The 17,844-nt window shown below is 40.6% G+C and overlaps 1 protein-coding gene across 2 annotated transcripts in view; it reads right to left on the bottom strand.

The window, feature by feature from the left end:
• The window catches only part of GALC (galactosylceramidase), a 50,049-nt gene extending 38,229 nt beyond the window's left edge, over positions 1-11,820 (bottom strand). Inside the window, exon 1 of one of the 2 annotated variants that reach the window (XM_033109610.1) lies at positions 11,614-11,820. In XM_033109610.1, coding sequence (XP_032965501.1) covers positions 11,614-11,808 — 195 coding nt within the window. In that variant the 5' untranslated portion in view covers positions 11,809-11,820. The remainder of the gene's footprint in view (positions 1-11,613) is intronic. The other variant, XM_033109612.1, reaches the window with a different exon arrangement.
• Between the last annotated feature and the right edge of the window lie 6,024 nt (positions 11,821-17,844).

The following is a 17,844-nucleotide window of genomic DNA, read 5'->3' as shown; positions in this document are numbered from 1 at the left end:
CTTCCACCAAATTTCCTATCCCTCTTCAGTCACCAAGACATCCTTAATATCTCAAAAAGTCCATGTCCTCCTCTTCAATCCCACTGCCTTCATGTAGGCCCTCTTCAATCATTAGCAGAGACTACATAGCCTCCGGCTCTCCCATCTGCCTCCACAATACTTGCCAGATTAATCTTCCCCAAAACATAAATCTAATCATGAAACTACTCTCTTTAAACCTACCAAGACCTCCCCTCCCCCAAGAGCTTTCAGGATAATGTTCAAATTGCTCTGTTTTATTCCCAGATCCCTTAATTGTTTGGATCCTAATTCTGACGCTTTACCCCTTATCACTTTCACACCTTCTATCTAGATAAATCACACCACTTTTTCTTTCTTCTTTCTGGAATGCATTCCACCTCCTCTTTTAGCCAATTTCAATTTATCCTTCAGCTTTTGGCTCAAACTCTACCTCTTCATGGAAGGATGCCTTCTGCTCCTGCCCACTGGTTTCATTTAGGTTCCTCTCCCATGGTCTCCCTTGGCACCAGGTCTACATCTCTACCAGACCTCTTTTAACCCTGAGCCCTAATCACTGCTTTACTCTTCTGTCTCACGTCTAAGTTACCTGACGACGGGGATTATGTCTTATTTAAGCTCATATCCCTATTTATTCTCTTATTCGATAAACATTTATGTACTATCTTTTATGTTATCATTTGTTGCACTGGTACAGGCAACATAATATAGGAAGCTTTGAGTCAGATGGAGCTTGCATCCTGATTACATCATTTACAAGCTATGTTATCAAGGGCAAACTATTGTAAAGTAAGTTATCTTACTCATTCAGCTGTTCTAATACTAAAATAAGATGGATGCAAAGGACTTGGCACAGTAGCTGGCACATAGTAGGCTCTCAATAACTGACAGGCATTGTATATACAAATTGTTTTCAATAATACAGTCACTGTTCTCAAAGAGCTTACAGACTAACGGATGCTCAAAAACTAAAGTAGCCCATTTTCTCAGCTCATTGCAATTTCACTGTGGTATTTTATAGAAGCTATTACAACTGACAGACTAGCTTCATGGCATTGATGATACATGCCTTATGATAGTAAAAGCTGCCTTTCCTCTCTAAATTGTAATAAGGTGATTAAGTTTCACTTGGTGGAGATACACTCTATGTGTTGTTCACAGAACTAGTGCGTTAGGCCATAAACTGTTTTCCTGGTCTACGTTTCTTGCAGTCAAAATTTTAATGAAGACAGTGGGCTTTTTTAGGTTTTCTGACTTTCACCTCTGAATTGTCCTTGTTTGGATTTTTGGGCACTGTAATTTTTTAAAGTAATCTTTAAGTAAACGAACGCTGTCTATGTATACCAACCCATCCTCGACCCAATAAACATGCTTCCTGCCCTGCATTATGCTGTTAGAACGGTGTGTTTTGCTGTTTGGGAGGATCATTTTTGCCCTTTCTGCACTCCTATCCTTAACACCGAAAGTGCCAGCTCTAAACAAACCTACCACATCATTATGCTATTGCAAGCCTAAGGTCACACCCGATGCAAAAGGATTAGTCGATGGCAATAGTTAATTAGGAGTAGTGTAGCCACATGTTGAAATGCACCATCGAGCAATAACAAATTACCAAGATACTAATCACACTCCTGAATGAGACCTGGAACTATTTACAACCAGACCAGGAAGAAGCCTTAGCACCGTAGCTGGTACATAGTAAGCTCTCAGTAAATGGCAGGCATTATAACCCAAATTGGAACAAGTTTTTCATTTGAAGTCCTTGGGTCAACTTCCTCCTCCCTAATCTATGAAATAGGATGATAGTAACCAAAATTAGTCATGTGCCAGATGCCAGTCTACATCCTTTACATCTATTCTCACAATGCTCCTACCAGGCAGGTGCCACTGTGTCCCCAGAAAAGAAACAGACACAGAGGTTAACCTTACCAAGGCTGTATGGCGAGTAGCAGGGTCCAGAACAGACCCCTGGCAATCTGCTCTTAAATCCACATTCTTAATAACTACTACACCATAATGGCTTCCTTTTTAGATGTGAAGGTTAAATGAGAACATTCCAAACACCGCCACAAACTGTGCTAGGTACCAGAGACTCCGCAAAGTTTATAGCGGGGTGCAAATACAGTGCTTTGACCATTTTCATTCAATCAGCATTTGAGCTTCTAAGATGAAAAATGCACTATGCACAGGGGTACTATCAGAACAGATAAGATCCACCTACTCTGAGTTGTGAAACAATTCTTCTCATTGTAATAATTTTAAACCAAATTCATAAACAGAACCAAAGTCTTCCATTTTTCAGCAAGTTTAAACACAAGTTTAATATCACAAGTAAAGATATTAGCACAGAGGGGTCCGCATTTTATGAAATACTAGCTCTTCCAGGTTTGCACCACAAAAATAAAAAGAATGATAGTGAAAAGCAAATATACTAGCCCAGTTAGTCCACAGGTTACCTTGAAAAATGTGACAGTACCTATGAGTGAGGGAGGTTGCCACATCAGGAAATAAAAGTGTAAAAAATCAAGAAGAATCTGTTGAGTTAGGAGAAAACACAATTTTTTTCCACAACAAAAGGTCAGATCTGTGATCTGGCTACAGATCAAGTTATCCACTGTGGTGTAGTCCCTGAGAGCTGGCCTTTTCATTTTATAATGCAAGTGCCTGGCTTAGGCTTTGATTGTCAAGGCATCCCATTTTTCAACAATAATTATGTTTTATGGCATGTCTACTTAAAAACAGCTACCCAAATCTTTTTGGTAACCTAAAACCTTAGAGTTTGGCTAAGTTAAAGTTAAATAATAGAAATTCATTGAATATATAGATCACTGTCAAATAATACAAAATATTAAAACATTCATTAGCGAACATAGGTTTATCTACATTTGGTTTCTTATTACAGAGAAACTAAAGGTATTTGGATCTGTTAGGAAACATATCCTGTGCTACGCTGAAAAACTGTACTATAAAAGAAGAGGCACATGCTTCTAGAAATTATGAAATGCATTCATAAATTTGACAATTTACAGAATGCTAGTATAATAAGACAGTTTACAATTGCTTACTTCCTAGTTTTCACTAGAAATCAAGGTTTCTAAGTTAAGAATTCTAATTAATAAATGTAATTAAAACTACTTGAAATAATAAGGAAAACATCTCCACGTAAGGAAAGTATGATGTATTTTAGATAAGAAAAAGTATGAGGTTGGAGATGTATTTTTGTTTAGGGAAATGCAAGTAATTTTGTAGACAAAATTACTTTAGTTTGTCTAAAGTAGACAAACTAAATGGATATAGAAAGTTGGGGAAAGAGAAATACAGAGGAAGAGAATTTTACCTTGTGTAGTCAAGCTGGCTAAAAAAATGAAGTAAGTTTATTATAAGGATTTTTTTAAAGAACATTTTATAAATAGTGTACTTATATAAAACTAAAACTTAAATTAGAATTTTCTTCCATATGCTAAAAGGACAAAGTTTTCTTGGACTATTGGTCTACTCTTGATAAGATTGTGAAGGTTTTTCTTTACCTTTTAAGTAATCTACAAAGGAAACAAAGCGTCTCTGTTTTATCAAAATAATTTCCTATTCTTCAGGTTGTCTTTATCAAGCCTTTGGTTAATTTAAAATACTGAGTCTTCTCTATTAAAAGAGCTAGGTGTTTGTTTGTTTGTTTGTTTTACAATTGTAACTTTCACATTCAAGACTGTCATTTTTGTTATATGGTAAGTAGTACTTCACAGTAACCTATGATCCTGTTTAATCACGTGTTTTAAATCCTGTTGATATTTTTGACAGATTCCCCCCAGTCAAATTCTAAATGAAGTCCTTTTGGCTTCACACTAACTTTGGGATGTTCCAGGGAGGCCCTTGAACATCTCAAAGAGTTTGTTCTGTTTCTCTCCTTGTAAATAGAGCCTCAAAACTAACTAGGCTCATTTGATACATTAAACTACATAGGAAACTTTGTCAAATAAGAAGCAATGCTAAATCTCCTTTAAGTTATATTTTTATGAATATATGTTATTAACACAAGTGTTCCAGATATTATATGAAATTCCTTGACATCTACTATGTCCTGGTATTAAGTTGTCACTTGTGTTTCTAGTTATCTTAAAATGGTGTATGTCACAGAAACAATCAAATTTCCTTGTCGACTTCGTTATAATGAATTCTCATCAGATTTTTAACATGATCATTTTTAAGTCTTTTTGTCATTTATAGACATTTATGGTTTTACTCTGATGCTTTGGCAACAGTGTTCCTGCAAAAGTGCTTCATCTTCAAGGAGACTCAGTACAGAGTGATGATAACTTTCAAATCATACCACTGAACTGGGTAAGAATTTACAGAACCCTAAAGTAAAACAGGATTCATAGAACTGCTAACAAAAAATCAACAAGAATTACAGGGACCAAATGACTGATGATGATGATTATAATTTTTATAATTTTTTATTTGAAACATTGTTGGTTCAATGTTTTGGGCTTTTTCCAGATTTAAGGAAACCTTTTTCTTAAGCTATCTATGACTTACAGCAATTGGGTATATACTTGTAAACAGTGATGAAATAATTTTTCTCCTTACCTGATCCCTCCAGAATTTGGAAACAGTATTATTATTTTCTTGGCAATATAGTTATTTGCATAAGTTCAATAAGAATTTGTCCTCCTTATAACAGGACACAATTGGCAACATTGGGTATATTACCAAGGCTTTGACTGAACTGCCATATTTGAGAAAGATATACATGTACATAGAGTCAGATATAACCAGACAGATTTAAGGAACTAAGGTTGACCTTATGGAGCCAATAAAGCCTCTTAGAAAAATTAACCTAGTACCTTGTTTACTGAGTTCCCAGCAGTCATGTAAAGAAGATCACTTCCTGCAGGCCCAAGAACCTCATGATATTTTGGAGATTTAAAAAAGAGGAATTTGTCCAAATCTATACAAATTGCAGACGGTCTGATGACAAGTCCTTGGCTTGGCTTCCTAACCTTGGCAGATTTGGCTTTTAAGATTTTTATTAAAATATAGCTAATATACAATATTATATTACTTTCAGGGGTACACCATAGTTCTTCAAAATTTATATACCTGTGATCACCATGATAAGTCCAGCAAAACATCTGACACCGTACCATGGTATCACAATATTGACTAGATTCCCTATGCTGAACATTACATCCCCATGACTTATTTGTTTTATACATGGAAATTTGAAGTTCATATTCCCTATCACCTTTTCCCCACCCCCTTTTTATTTTTTTCATTTACAGTTGATGTTCAGTATAATTTTGTATTAATTTCAGGTATACAACATAGTGGTTAGACATTTATAATAATTTAAGAAGTGATCCCCTAACTAGTCTCATACCCACCTGGCACTATACATAGTTATTACCATATTATTGACTATATTTCCTATGCTATATTCCCTATGACAATTTTGTAACTACCAGTTTGTACTTCTTAATCCCTTCACCTTTTTCACCCAGCCCCCCGACCCCCTCCCATCTATCACCCCAATATATCTAGTACCCATCTAACACCATGCATAGTTATTACAGTATTATTGACTATATTCCTCATGCTATACCCTACATCCCCATGAATATTTTGTAACAACCAATTTGTACTTCTTAATCCCTTCCCCTTTTTCACCCACCTCCCCAAACAAACCTCCTCCCATCTGGCAACCATAAAAATGTTCTCTGTATCTATGAGTTTGTTTGTATATTGTTTATTTTGTTCTTTAGATTCCTCACATAAGCAAAATCACACTGCCTCTGTCTTTTTCTGTCTGACATACTCCACTCAGCACAATACCCTCCAGGTCCATCCATACTACCACAGATGGCAAGAACCCATTACCTTCCATGGCCGAGCAATAGTCAATTAGGTACATGTATCCCCTCCTCTTTATCCATTCATCCATTGACAGACACCCAGGCTGCTGCCACACTTTGGCCATTTTAAACAGTGCTGCAATGAACATATAGATGCACACGTTCCCTTGAAGTAGCATTTGGGATTTCTTTGGATAGTGGGATTACTGGGTCCTTATATCTTGTTATAGCCTTTAAAGTCTATTTTGTCTGGTATAAGTATTGCTATCCCAGTTTTTTGTTGTTATTGTTGTTGGTTTTGTTTCCATTATCATGAAATATCTTTTTCCATCCCTTTTCTTTCCTGTGTGTGTCTTTCAATCTGAACTGATCTCTGGTAGGCAGCATATGTAAGCGTATTGTTTTCTTATGCATTCAGCAACCCGATCTTTTCATTAGAACATTTAGCCCATTTATATTTCATTATTGATAGATATATAGCTATTGCTATTTTATTATTCATAATTTTGATTTTTTTTAATTTGTATTAAAGAAGTCCCTCTAACATTCCTTGTAATCCTGGATTTGTGGTGATGAATTCCTTCAGCTTTTTCTTGTCTGGGAAGCTCTTTATCTGTCCTTCAATTCTAAATGATAGTTTTGCTGGGTAATCATGGTTGTTGGTCCTCCTTTCATTACATTGAATGTTTTGTGCCAATCCCTTCTGGTCTGTAAAGTTTCTGTTGAGAAATCAGCTGATAGTCTTATGGGAGTTCCCTTGTAGGTAACTGTTTTTCTGTTGCTGCTTTTAACATTGTCTTTAACCTTTGGTATTTTAATTATGATGTGTCTTGGTGTGGGCCTGTTTGGGTTCATCTTGTTTGGGACTCTCTGCACTTCCTGAACTTTTATGTCTATTTCTTTTGCCAGATCAGGTAAGATTTCTGTCATTATTTCTTAAAATGGGTTTTCAATTCTTTGCTCTCTTTCCTCCTTCTGGTACCCCTATGATGCGAATGTTGGTATGCTTGATGTTGTCCCAGAGGTCCCTTAACCCATACTCATTTTTTTGGATTCCTTTTTCTTTTTTGCTGTTCTAATTGTGTATTTTCTGCTACTTTAATCTTCTAAATTGCTGATTCAATCCTCTGCTTCATCTAATATACTGTTGATTACCCTAATGTATTCTTCATTTCAGTTCTTATATTATTTCTGACTGTTTCTTGATTATTATGTTTCCTATCTCTTTGTTGAAGTTCTCCTTGAGATCTGAGATCATTGAGCATCCTTATAACTAGTGTTTTGAACTCGACATCTGGTACATTGCTGTCTCTGTTTTGTTTAGTTCTTTTTCTGGAGTTTTGTTCTGTTCTTTTATTTGGGACATGCTTCTTTGTCTCCCTATTTTGGCTGCCTGTGTGTGTGTGTGTGTGTGTGTGTCTGTGTTTTCTATGTACTAGATAGGGCTGCTCTGTGTCCTGGTCTTGGTAGAGTGGCCTTATGTAGTAGGTGTGCAATGTCTCACGTCTCTCTGGTTACCTGAGCCAGGTGCTCCAGGTGTGTCCTGTGTGGGTTGTGTGTGTGCTCCTATAATAGTTGAACTATGGTTGCTGTTTACACACCAATGGAAGGGAATGACCCTTTTTGCTGTTTACGCAACAATGGAAGGGCTCATTAGTTGTGAGGACTAGCCACGACTACAGTGGAGGAGCTGTTGTGCTGGCACTGACCTTACCAAGCAGGATTCACTTTAGCAGGGCTCTGGTGCCTGCCCATTGTGACCTTTGGGTGTGTCATTCTTGGAAGTGGCCAGGTGGTGCTCAGGCTCAGCTGAAGCTGGCCACGTGGCCTGCTGACCCCTGGGACTCCTGGGAGGGGCCCAGCCAGATCAAGTTCAGCTGCAGGCTGTGTCCTGCCTGGGGCCACCTGGCATGAGCCACAAAGCAATCTGAAGAGGCCACTAACCAAGCTGGGCTTGGAGATGCCTTGGGGAAGGGCTCAACAAAGAATCAATGGATTCTACCAGCACTTCTATCTGGGAGAAAGTGCCCCTTCCAGCCCTTGCCCTGAAGCCAAACAATTGAGATCCTCCCTGTATGTATCTACCTGATGCCTTTCAAGCTCCTGTCTCAGTGCTACAGATCAGAGCAAGGGAGTCCATCAGCGAGTAATTCCATGTATGGACCCTTTAACAGGATCACCTGGGACTCCAGCCACCCTCCATCTCACCTAGCCACAATTTCCACTGATTTTCACAGACAGAAGTTGTGGGGACTTCTCTTCCCTGCACTGGAACCCTAGGCTGGGTAGCCTGGTGTGGGGCTGGGACCTCTTGCTCCTCAGGGAGCTGAGATATCCCTCCCAATTTTTAACAGACACACACAGGTGTGGGGCAAGGCTGTTCCTCGTCTCAGCCCCTCCTACCAACCTTGAGGTGACTTCTTCTATATACCTTAGAGGTAGGGCTTTGGTTCATCTAGACTTCAGGTGATTCTCAATGATGGCTGTTCTGTAGTTTAGTTATAAATTTGATGTGGTCATGAGAGGAGGCAACACAGTGTTTACCTACGCTACCGTCTTGACCAGAAATCCCTATTCTCTTTGAGAGACTTTTAAGAGTCCAATCTAAGTTTCCTGTGAAAAGGTCTAGCAAAGCACACTTAAAAGAACCTTTTTGGTCAATCATGATTCTTGCTGCACTTATGAAAATAATCAGGACAAGTTTAATGAGACTAGACTTATTTTGCAAACAAATTAGTCCCACTTTATCTCTGATAATGGGGTCACTATACAGAGAAAAATTTTATTTCAACGAAAACCTATAGCACACCCTTGTGGATATAAGATTCCAGTCTTTGAGGTTTTCTACCTGCAGACTGGGCTGGATACTGAATTCTTCTTGTTTCCTTCAGTATCTGGCTAGAACTCTTCAAACTAACGTTTCCAATATTTCTCCCATCCTTCTGACTCGGAATCACTGAGAACCAAAACTGCCCTTTTCCTGAAGCCATGCAAGCTAAAGTGGGACAACTTGATACCTATGAACTTCAGAGAAATCACAACAGCTCCACGTATAGTCTTTGTGTCTGTTGTTTCATAGGCCAGTAAGAATGACCACCAGAGACATTCAAATTACAAACTAGGAAATCTGTCAGTTGTCACTGACAGCCCTCACTCCATCTGAAGATGCTTTGAGCTTTATGTCAACTGGTTACCCTCAGAACTCAAAGTGTAGTTATAGTCCAACCATTAACCATTGTTTTTCTTTTGTTTCCATAGGAATGCCTCTTATTAAATAACTTGATGCAAATATATGAGTCATATAGGCCTAACTTTGGGAGCCCCCCCTGCATCAACACCTCCTGAAATGAGAGACAACCCTTAAACTGAACTGATCCATTCTTAGGACTAAGAGACTGGTTTGATGAGCTATGGAGCAATCACCAATTCAGGACAGGTTCAAACCTACTTACACCAGATGGCCCAAGATGTTAAAATATTTCACAATATTACCAAAACCATTGAACAGATTCTTAGAACCCCTAGATCACTGACCTGGTTTCGTAGCAGGACCCTTTAAGCTTGGGACAACGGTTAGACTGGACTTGAGACTACTGCCTGTAAATCATAGTAGTGCTACTATCATCCTACTTAGATGTGTATGTACTTCCTAGGTTACAAAGTCAGCTACCCAGGCAGTTCATGTCCTCATCATCCACTCTGATGCTTCAGTATCAAGGGTGGATTGTATAGTAAGCCCTGATAGTTTGTTTCTTTTTGCAAGTGCCTGATAAGCTTTGATTGCTGAGGTATTTACTTCAAAGAGGCATCCACTTAAAAGATGGCTATCTCTAATAATCACATTGCCAGTCAACAACTAGATAAAGGGCCAGGTTTAGGGGCGGTGAGGAGCTGAGGCTTCTTTGGTTAATTTCAATTACTGACCATTTGGGCACTTTTAAGTTTTAAATTCACCAATGTAGTGAGTCTGCAAAACACTAGGCCCCCACCCTCAACCCCAATAAAAGCAGACCTCCAGACCCATACCCCCTCTCTTCCTCTACCTGCAAACTCGCTGTGTAGCCCCAGGTGTTCAATGAGATATGGAGCAATCAAGTATGTACTTTCCAGAATTTGTGAGTAATAAATCTCCCCCCCCACACACACACACACAAGTTTCCTGGTGGTTATTGTTATTGCTGAGGGCACCACAATCATAACAAGAACCAGTCCAGCCACAACATTGGTTATCAATAGGCTGAGACCTGTACAAAACATCCACCCAGCAAGCAAGCACTTAAGGCCGGTTGTGAGTTGTATTTAAGGATACAAGTTCCCTCTGACTCAACCCAACAAACGCCAAGAACAATCATGCTACTGAAGCAAGCTTCAACGTATGAAGGCCACCTGACAGCATGACCAGGGAGCTAAGAAAATGGTCAGCTGTGCCCACATAATCCTGCACAAAGTTGTAGTAGCCTTCCTGTCTCCCTTCACCTAAATTTTACGGAATGCCCATATAACACCAACTCATCCCACTGTCAGAGCCAAAAGAGTACTAAACAGACATGCCAATTAAATGTAATTGGGATCCTAGAAAAGAGGTAACAACTAAGGAAATATGAAGGGAAATACAGACTTTCACTAATATTATCAATATTCGTTGTGACAAATGTACCATCCTAATGTAGGATGCTACTAACAGGAGAAACTGCTACAGGGTTTAGAAGAATCTTGTACTGTCTTGACATCTTTTCTGCATATCTAAAACTATTCTAAAATTAAATGTTTATTTAAAAAGAAAAATTCATCCCCTGCTCCAGAGATGCTTGAATCAGGAAAAAGGTTTCCCAATACTCAACATAAGAATCAAATGGTGTGTTTATTAAAATGCAGATTCTCAGGCCCCCTCCAGAACTAATCAGAATGGGGGTGAGAAGGGACCAGAACAAGTACACCAGGTGATTCTGTGCACCCTGATGGTGACTAGCCACTGGCTTGGCTGTTGACCCAATGTTTCCCCCTACTCGCACACAAAAACTGCCACCAAGGAGGCACAAAGGCACTGACTGGTCCAGTGGGCAACTCACTCTCCCTTGGGCCTTGACCATCCGCGGGCAACACAGTGCCCCAACAGTAAATAATCCTAGGCTATTGACACTAATATAGCATGCCATTTTGGGGGGGGGGGGAGTGCCAGACAATTCCAGGACCCTTACCTTCCCTAAGGCCTCGAAGCACCTGTCATTCCCCCAAACAAAAACCTACTCAGCACTAGCCCCTCTGAAAGAGCCCAACCGCACCCTGCCGTAGCCGTCCAGAGCTTCCGACTCCCAGACGCATCTCCCTAAAAAAGCAGCAGCAGAGCCAAAGCATCCCAATGGAGCATCCTCTTCGCCAGAAAGATGCTCCCCGGCTTCCTGACTTTTCTGGAGCGACACCTGGAGCGCCCTCGGCGGCAAACCTAGCCCAGGCCCCGTTGCCCACAGTGAGGGTTCGAGCCCCAGCTTCGCCAGGATCTAGACCTGTCATTTACACGGGTAGACCTCGGGGTCATCATCTGTTAAAACCTAACTGCCTCTATAGGTTCATCCTAAACGAGCAAGCGCCGGTCCCAGCCCGGCAGTCGGCCCGCGGCGACCACGGGTCGAGAAGCGCCAGCCGGGAGCGGGGCCTCGACTGGAGGGCGTCCGAACGCGGGGCTGCGCCGCAGGGGCTTGTGGGGCGAGACCGCGGCGCCCCGCGCATCCCACAGTTCGCCACTCACCCCGCCGCCGCTGACCGCGCCGACGCCGTCGAACTCCCGGCCCAGCCCATCGGAATCATCGAGCACGTACGCGCCGCCGGGCGCCAGCAGGGCGCACAGCAGCAGGAGAATTACGGCTCGTCCCGCCGCACCGGCGGCGGCGGTCATGGCTTTCATTCGGCGTTGCCGGGAAGCCTGGAGTAGGCTTTCAGCCATTGTGTGGGTCACGTGACTCCGGCGCCCAGGGAGGCGGGTCCCGTCGCCGCCATAATGGAAAAGGGCAGGAGGAGCTGAGGAGGCTGCCGCCATCTTTAGTGTGGTCTACAGGTAGCCCATACCGCCGCTGTAGTGTTCTGGGAAGGCGGAGCGAGCCTTTTCTGGTCGCATTTTTGTCAGGGTCGGCCCCCGCCTTCACGTGTGCTCACTTCGCTTCTTCTCCGTCCTTCCCTGTTGGAGCACTTTAGTGACGAGCAGATGGATGTTCAAGGCCTGCTGAGGGAACTGGGTATCGAGGGGCCTACAGTGCACGTCCCCCAGCATCTCAAGGCACATGTAGCGCGTGCAAGTCGGTGGCACTACAAGAAAGAGGACCCACCTTGCAGCCCCTAATCAAGCTCCAGTTCAGCTGTCTCCTTGGTCAAGTCACTTAACTTTCTGAGCCTGAGTTTCCTCTCATGTAAGATGAAACAGTAAGAGCAGCCACTCTTATCATCATGGGGACATGGGGACATCAATCATGGGGACATGATTCAATGAAATACAAGTAAGGTAATAGGCACTCGGTAAATTTCCGCTGAATGTGTTACACACTTGGCCAACATTAGCTGACAAGGTTCTCCATTCTGGTAACTACATATATTTAGCTTTTAGCTTCATATACAACTTTCCACTGCCAGTTGAAATGGTTCCAGGCGGATAACCCTAAATTGGTAGGGAAGTTGTGAATTGTTCTGGAATTTCTGTCACATCCAGCATTGGTCTGAGATTTCTGGTTTCCTTGGTATTGGAGCAAAAGACAGAGACTCTGAGAAGCTGCAGAAAAAGCAACTGCACTTGTTCTTTCTCTAAAATTACTATAGGTTTAATCTGGTTTCCCAAGGACACTCCTAGCTATGACTATTGTCCCAACATAATTATAAATAGTGCCCCTTTCACCCTCAAAAATGTTGTAGTTTGGATGATAAGTTATGTAGTCCCCTATATATGGACTACTTGTTTTTTTCCATTTCTTCTTTTCCCCATACAGCACATATCCGAACTCTCTACCTTCCCTACCACCAGCATTCTATGATACAAGTCAATAACTATCCAACTTCAATACATTTATTTTCCCAGAATGCAATCTGATCGATCTATTCTAAGAATATTTTAAGTATGAGCTGGAGCACCAATAGATGCAAGCTATGGATGATAAATCAAGTAAATGCTAAGCTTCCTACCAATCCTGGGATTTTATGTCTGTGATAAGAATATAACATATGCATAATAATGTGACCAGAAGGGAAGTATCAAGGTGATAATAGAGGAAAATACCATACTCAGAAAATCAGGAAGTTGAAACCATACCAAGCATTAGTCATGCTGTAGCACATCACTGCACCTTATATTTGGACGGCACAAATATTTGTGCCATGTGTGAAATCTGTAGAAGAGGAAACAGAATATTTAACAGAAAATGTAGTCTTGCCTTCAGGACATGCCACTAGTTCCTACTAGTTTCTATACCAAAATAATTACTTACCAGAGAAAATATCTACTCTGTGGTTAGAAAACCATTAGGCATGAAAGTGTCTAACATAAATAAATAAATAAATAAATAAATAAATAAATAAATAAATAAATAAAATTAAAAAACAAACAAGAAATACAAGCTGAGAAAGAAAGATCCTTGGACTGCTGAGCACAGCACTCAAATTTGCTCAAGATGTGAGATGAAGGGAAATGGCAGTTATCGTGCAGGTGATCACATGTGGGCCTTTTCTCATGATATGGCAGCAGGCTTCCCTCATACCAAATGATCAGAGAGAGAGAAAGAGGAAGAAGTCATGGGATTTTTCTGACCTCTCTCCAAAATAGCACACCATCACTTCTGCTTTATTCTATTCACTACGTAGGAGTGAGGCAGTAAGTCTAGCCTACACTCAAAGCGAGGGAAATAAGGCTTCACCTGTTGGAAAGAGTGTCAAAGAATTTGCAGACATATTTTAAAATCACTGCACATACCCAAGATGCATTTTAGCAAATCACTCGTATGATGTAGTATTAAATACTGCAGCTACTAATATTTGGTTAGCTTATTGAAAGAAATGGGTATTATAAACCACCGTAAGGAATTTACTCAATTACTGCACATTTGCAAAGATATGTATTTAGCATCCTCTAAAAAAGCAGTTGGGAGAATAAAAACTAACATTATTTTCTCCAAAATTGCAGGTATCCCTTTCGCTCTTGGATTTTCATGATAATCTCTGCACATTCTATGGATTTGGCATTACCCATAGCTGTGGGTAATAGAACTTACCTTCACCAGTCCCGATGCCATAGAACCCACACCAATCAAGCTGGCTCCATATCTTCCCTCCTGTCTGTCTCTAGTCTCTCTGCCCAAGCTGACTCAATTATTTTGCCAATCATCTGTACTTTTCTGCCCTGTCTTTTGGATTGAACCTTCTTAAATATTAATGGTGTGCCTTGGTGAAACCTGAATTCATGAAACACTTTTTGGATCTTAAATCTTAAACTATCAGCTGGCTATCACCACCATAACAAACTTGACAAACAGACACTTCCACAAAAACTTATTATCTTGACTTCACAAATTAAGTTAATCAGCAGTCTGCACACCCACAATACATCAGAGGAAACTGTTTGGAGTTAATAGTCTTCTTAACATTTGGTTAAGTTATTTTTATAAGTGGGCATGATAAAGGCATTAAAACTTATTTCTATAATTTACAAACATTAAATATATATCTTCTGAAAAGGTATTTAGGCTATTAAAGATGTGTTTGATAACACATCTCCATTTTAGCAATTACTAACTTAAGCATGCTCTGACTTAACCTTGAAGTCAAAAACATTTACTAGCCTCTAATGAAAGGTTGTATTAGTTCCAAAATTTTTAGAAGGGTGGATCCAAATGAATTAAGGGCACAATGATGCAAAAGGGAATTCAGTTACTGATGAGAGGACAATAGGATTAAAGTACCCAAACCATGAAAGAATTTGAACAGCAAGTGTTTCCATCCTCCTCCCTTTCCAGAGGTTCTGTTTTTCCCCACCCCTCACAGTCTCTTACCCAGACATCCATCCTGTACACCAGTTGTTTTCAAACTTTGGAGCATCAGAATCACTTAGAGGGCTTGTTATAACACATTGCTGGACTCCAACCCCAGAGTTCTGACTCCCTGGACCTGGGGTGAGACTGAGAATTGTAGTTCTCACACATTCTCAGGTGACATAAATGCTGCTACTCTAAGAACCATATTTGGAGAATCAATGTAAATGGATCCTGGGGAGTTTTGCCATAATGTAGTAGCCTACTAGGGTTTTACCTGACAACTGCATGTTTTACCCCTCCCAGGAATATCTGTATCTTTAGAAACGAAGCCTGAGGGCAAAACTTTCAAGATCCAAAAGAAAGATTTTCTAATAGTTATGTTTTAAGCCCTTGGTAAGGAATGAAAAAAATATTTTTGCCTCTTATACGAAGGCTTTTTTGTTGAATTACACACCTTGGATCAGATGTGTGATCTTAACGCTGTGGATTCCAATCTCAGGACATAAACACAGATGCAAGCAGTAGAATACTCTTTATCTTTCTGTAAGTCAACTAAAATTCCATTTCAATCCCGTTTGCCAAGGTGGTGGAAACTTAATCACAGTCCATTCAGGGTACAACCTTTCCCCTGGGTCTCACCTATACTAGTGTGCCAGGCCTGTCAGAATAAAAGACCACAGACTGGGTGATTGAACAAGAATCAGTTCTGGAGGCTGGGAAGTTCAAGATCAAGGTGTAGCAGTTTCTTCTGAGGCCTCTTTCCTTGTGTTGCAGGTGGATGCCTTCTCTCTGTGTCCTCACATGGTCTTTTCTGTGTTCTATGTGCATCCCTGTGTCTCCTTGTGTGTCTAATCTCCTCTTATTAAGGACATCAGTCAGATTGGACTAGGGCCATGCTAAAGCTTCATTTTAACTTAGCCACCTTTTACAATGCCCTATCTCCAAATACAGTTATATTATGAGGTACTGGCAAAGAGATATGGGTGAAAAATTCGTATAAGATCCAGGGCGTTTGCATGTTGCCAAGGCTGTCCTCTATCCCCGCTGGCCTCCTGAGAAACCCTCACCCTGGTCGTCATTAGTCAGCCTACGGAGGACTCACCTGAGTTGTCCCCCGTCAATGGCAGCAAGGCTGCTTCCATGATGCACTGGGCCACTGGGAGCCCCAGGAGGTGACCTGAGGCTTTTCATCACCTCTGTGTGCCCCTCTCAGCCTTCCAGAAGCCATTGTACTCTGCCTTCGCTGTGCTGGGCTCAGTGAACTTGGTGAGGCTGTCTCAGGCCTCTCATACACGTACTCTTGAATCTCACCATCTATGTGGACTTCACCCTGAATATGAGACACAGGTCCACTCTCCTCCCCAGACCATGCAACTCATGTGGGGTAACTTTCACCCCACCCCCACCTCAGAGCTTGCTGGGGAGAGGGTGCAAGCATTCAGGATGCAGCGTCCCTGTCTCAGACCACCACATCTGAGCTCTCCTGACTAACTCTCTCACAGCCCTAAGCCCCACCTCCACTAGGCAGAAAAAACTTTTTTCTGTTCTTGGGGGTGAGAAGCTTTGCTTTATCTCAATAAGTATTCTCTCAAGCATATTGTCGGTGCCCCAGTCCTTTCATTTCTCCTGAATTACCCAAATCTTTTGAAAATCAAAATCTAGGAATGTCTTCTCCCCACCATCCTCTGCTTTGTTTGCCAAGAAGTCCTTCTAAGAAGCAAGAAATGCAAAAGGACTAATTGATTGTATAGGGGAGGGAATGGAGTAAAAGGAAATATGTATGGGGAAATATATCCATATTTCAAAACATACCCTGCCATGCTTAGTTGCTGCTTTAACTAGTGAAATGGCACCAAGTGTACAGTGTGGCCTGACAAAGGACCCTTCATCAGCAGATTAAGCTCTTGCACTGTCATTCCCATGGAGAAGTTGGAACTGGAAAGAACCACATTCTCTTCCTCTTTTCCACATGGGTGGCCCAAGTGCCCGGCCACTGGACAGTGTTGGGTGACGTTTTGTGGCCTCAGAAGACCAGATAACTGGCACACCAGGAATGCAAAACCCCTATAAGTAGTATTTTGAATAACTTCTAATTGGCTTTTTCTCACCTTGGAGTTTAAAATGTCACAGAGACTCAACAGCTCTCAAATTTCCAACTCTTCTTTACATAGCCTTGTGGTTGAAAGTACAGTATTGCCAAATATTTTGGGCTAAATAAAAAGGAAATTTATTAAAAGTTATTAATACTGTGTAGAACTGGCAATATTTTAGCATATGTCAGCCCAGTTTTTCTATTTAATCAAAAGTGAAAGTTTTATTGTGTTTCTTGTGTTTTAACTACATCCTTTTTTTGAAAAGTAAAAACCATAAATATTTGATATGAAAAATACCCTTTTCCTAAAAGCAGAAGTATAGTCTATTGAGGTAAAAAAGGAGATGTTGAGAATCGTGAAATACCCATGTATAGATGCCACAGATAAGCAGATGTGCAAAACCAAACAAAAATGAAAATTCTGGATTCAAGTCACAAGTAACGAAAAATCATTACTTTCATTTTTGTAAAGGTTTGAGGATTTTATTATTTATTTTCCACATTATGTTTAAATATTTCATTATTTCGGTAAAAATATAAAGTATTCTGAATTTTCACATTACTGTATGCTAAATTACTTTGCAAACTCGAGTGTACTTTATTAATTAAGTTATTACTTTCATTGTTCTCAATGAAAGACCTACAAAGGAAGTACTGGAAAAATCTTTATGTCCCTGTTACATCCTGAATAACCTCAAGATAGAGTCGTGGTTATATCACAAGACATCTTTTCTATCTCTGGGGAGAAAAAATAAAAACCCTACCAACAACAACCTCTAATGTCCTTTTACCAAAATATATTCAAATAGTCCTGATTACAGTTTTTTAAGTTAAAATTTTCCATCTCAGATTAACTCTGTCCTTATCAAGTAATACTCTG

Source organism: Rhinolophus ferrumequinum, chromosome 6, assembly GCF_004115265.2.
Source record: "Rhinolophus ferrumequinum isolate MPI-CBG mRhiFer1 chromosome 6, mRhiFer1_v1.p, whole genome shotgun sequence".
Classification (NCBI taxonomy): Eukaryota; Metazoa; Chordata; class Mammalia; order Chiroptera; family Rhinolophidae; genus Rhinolophus; species Rhinolophus ferrumequinum.
This window is presented reverse-complemented; position numbering and strand designations above follow the sequence as displayed.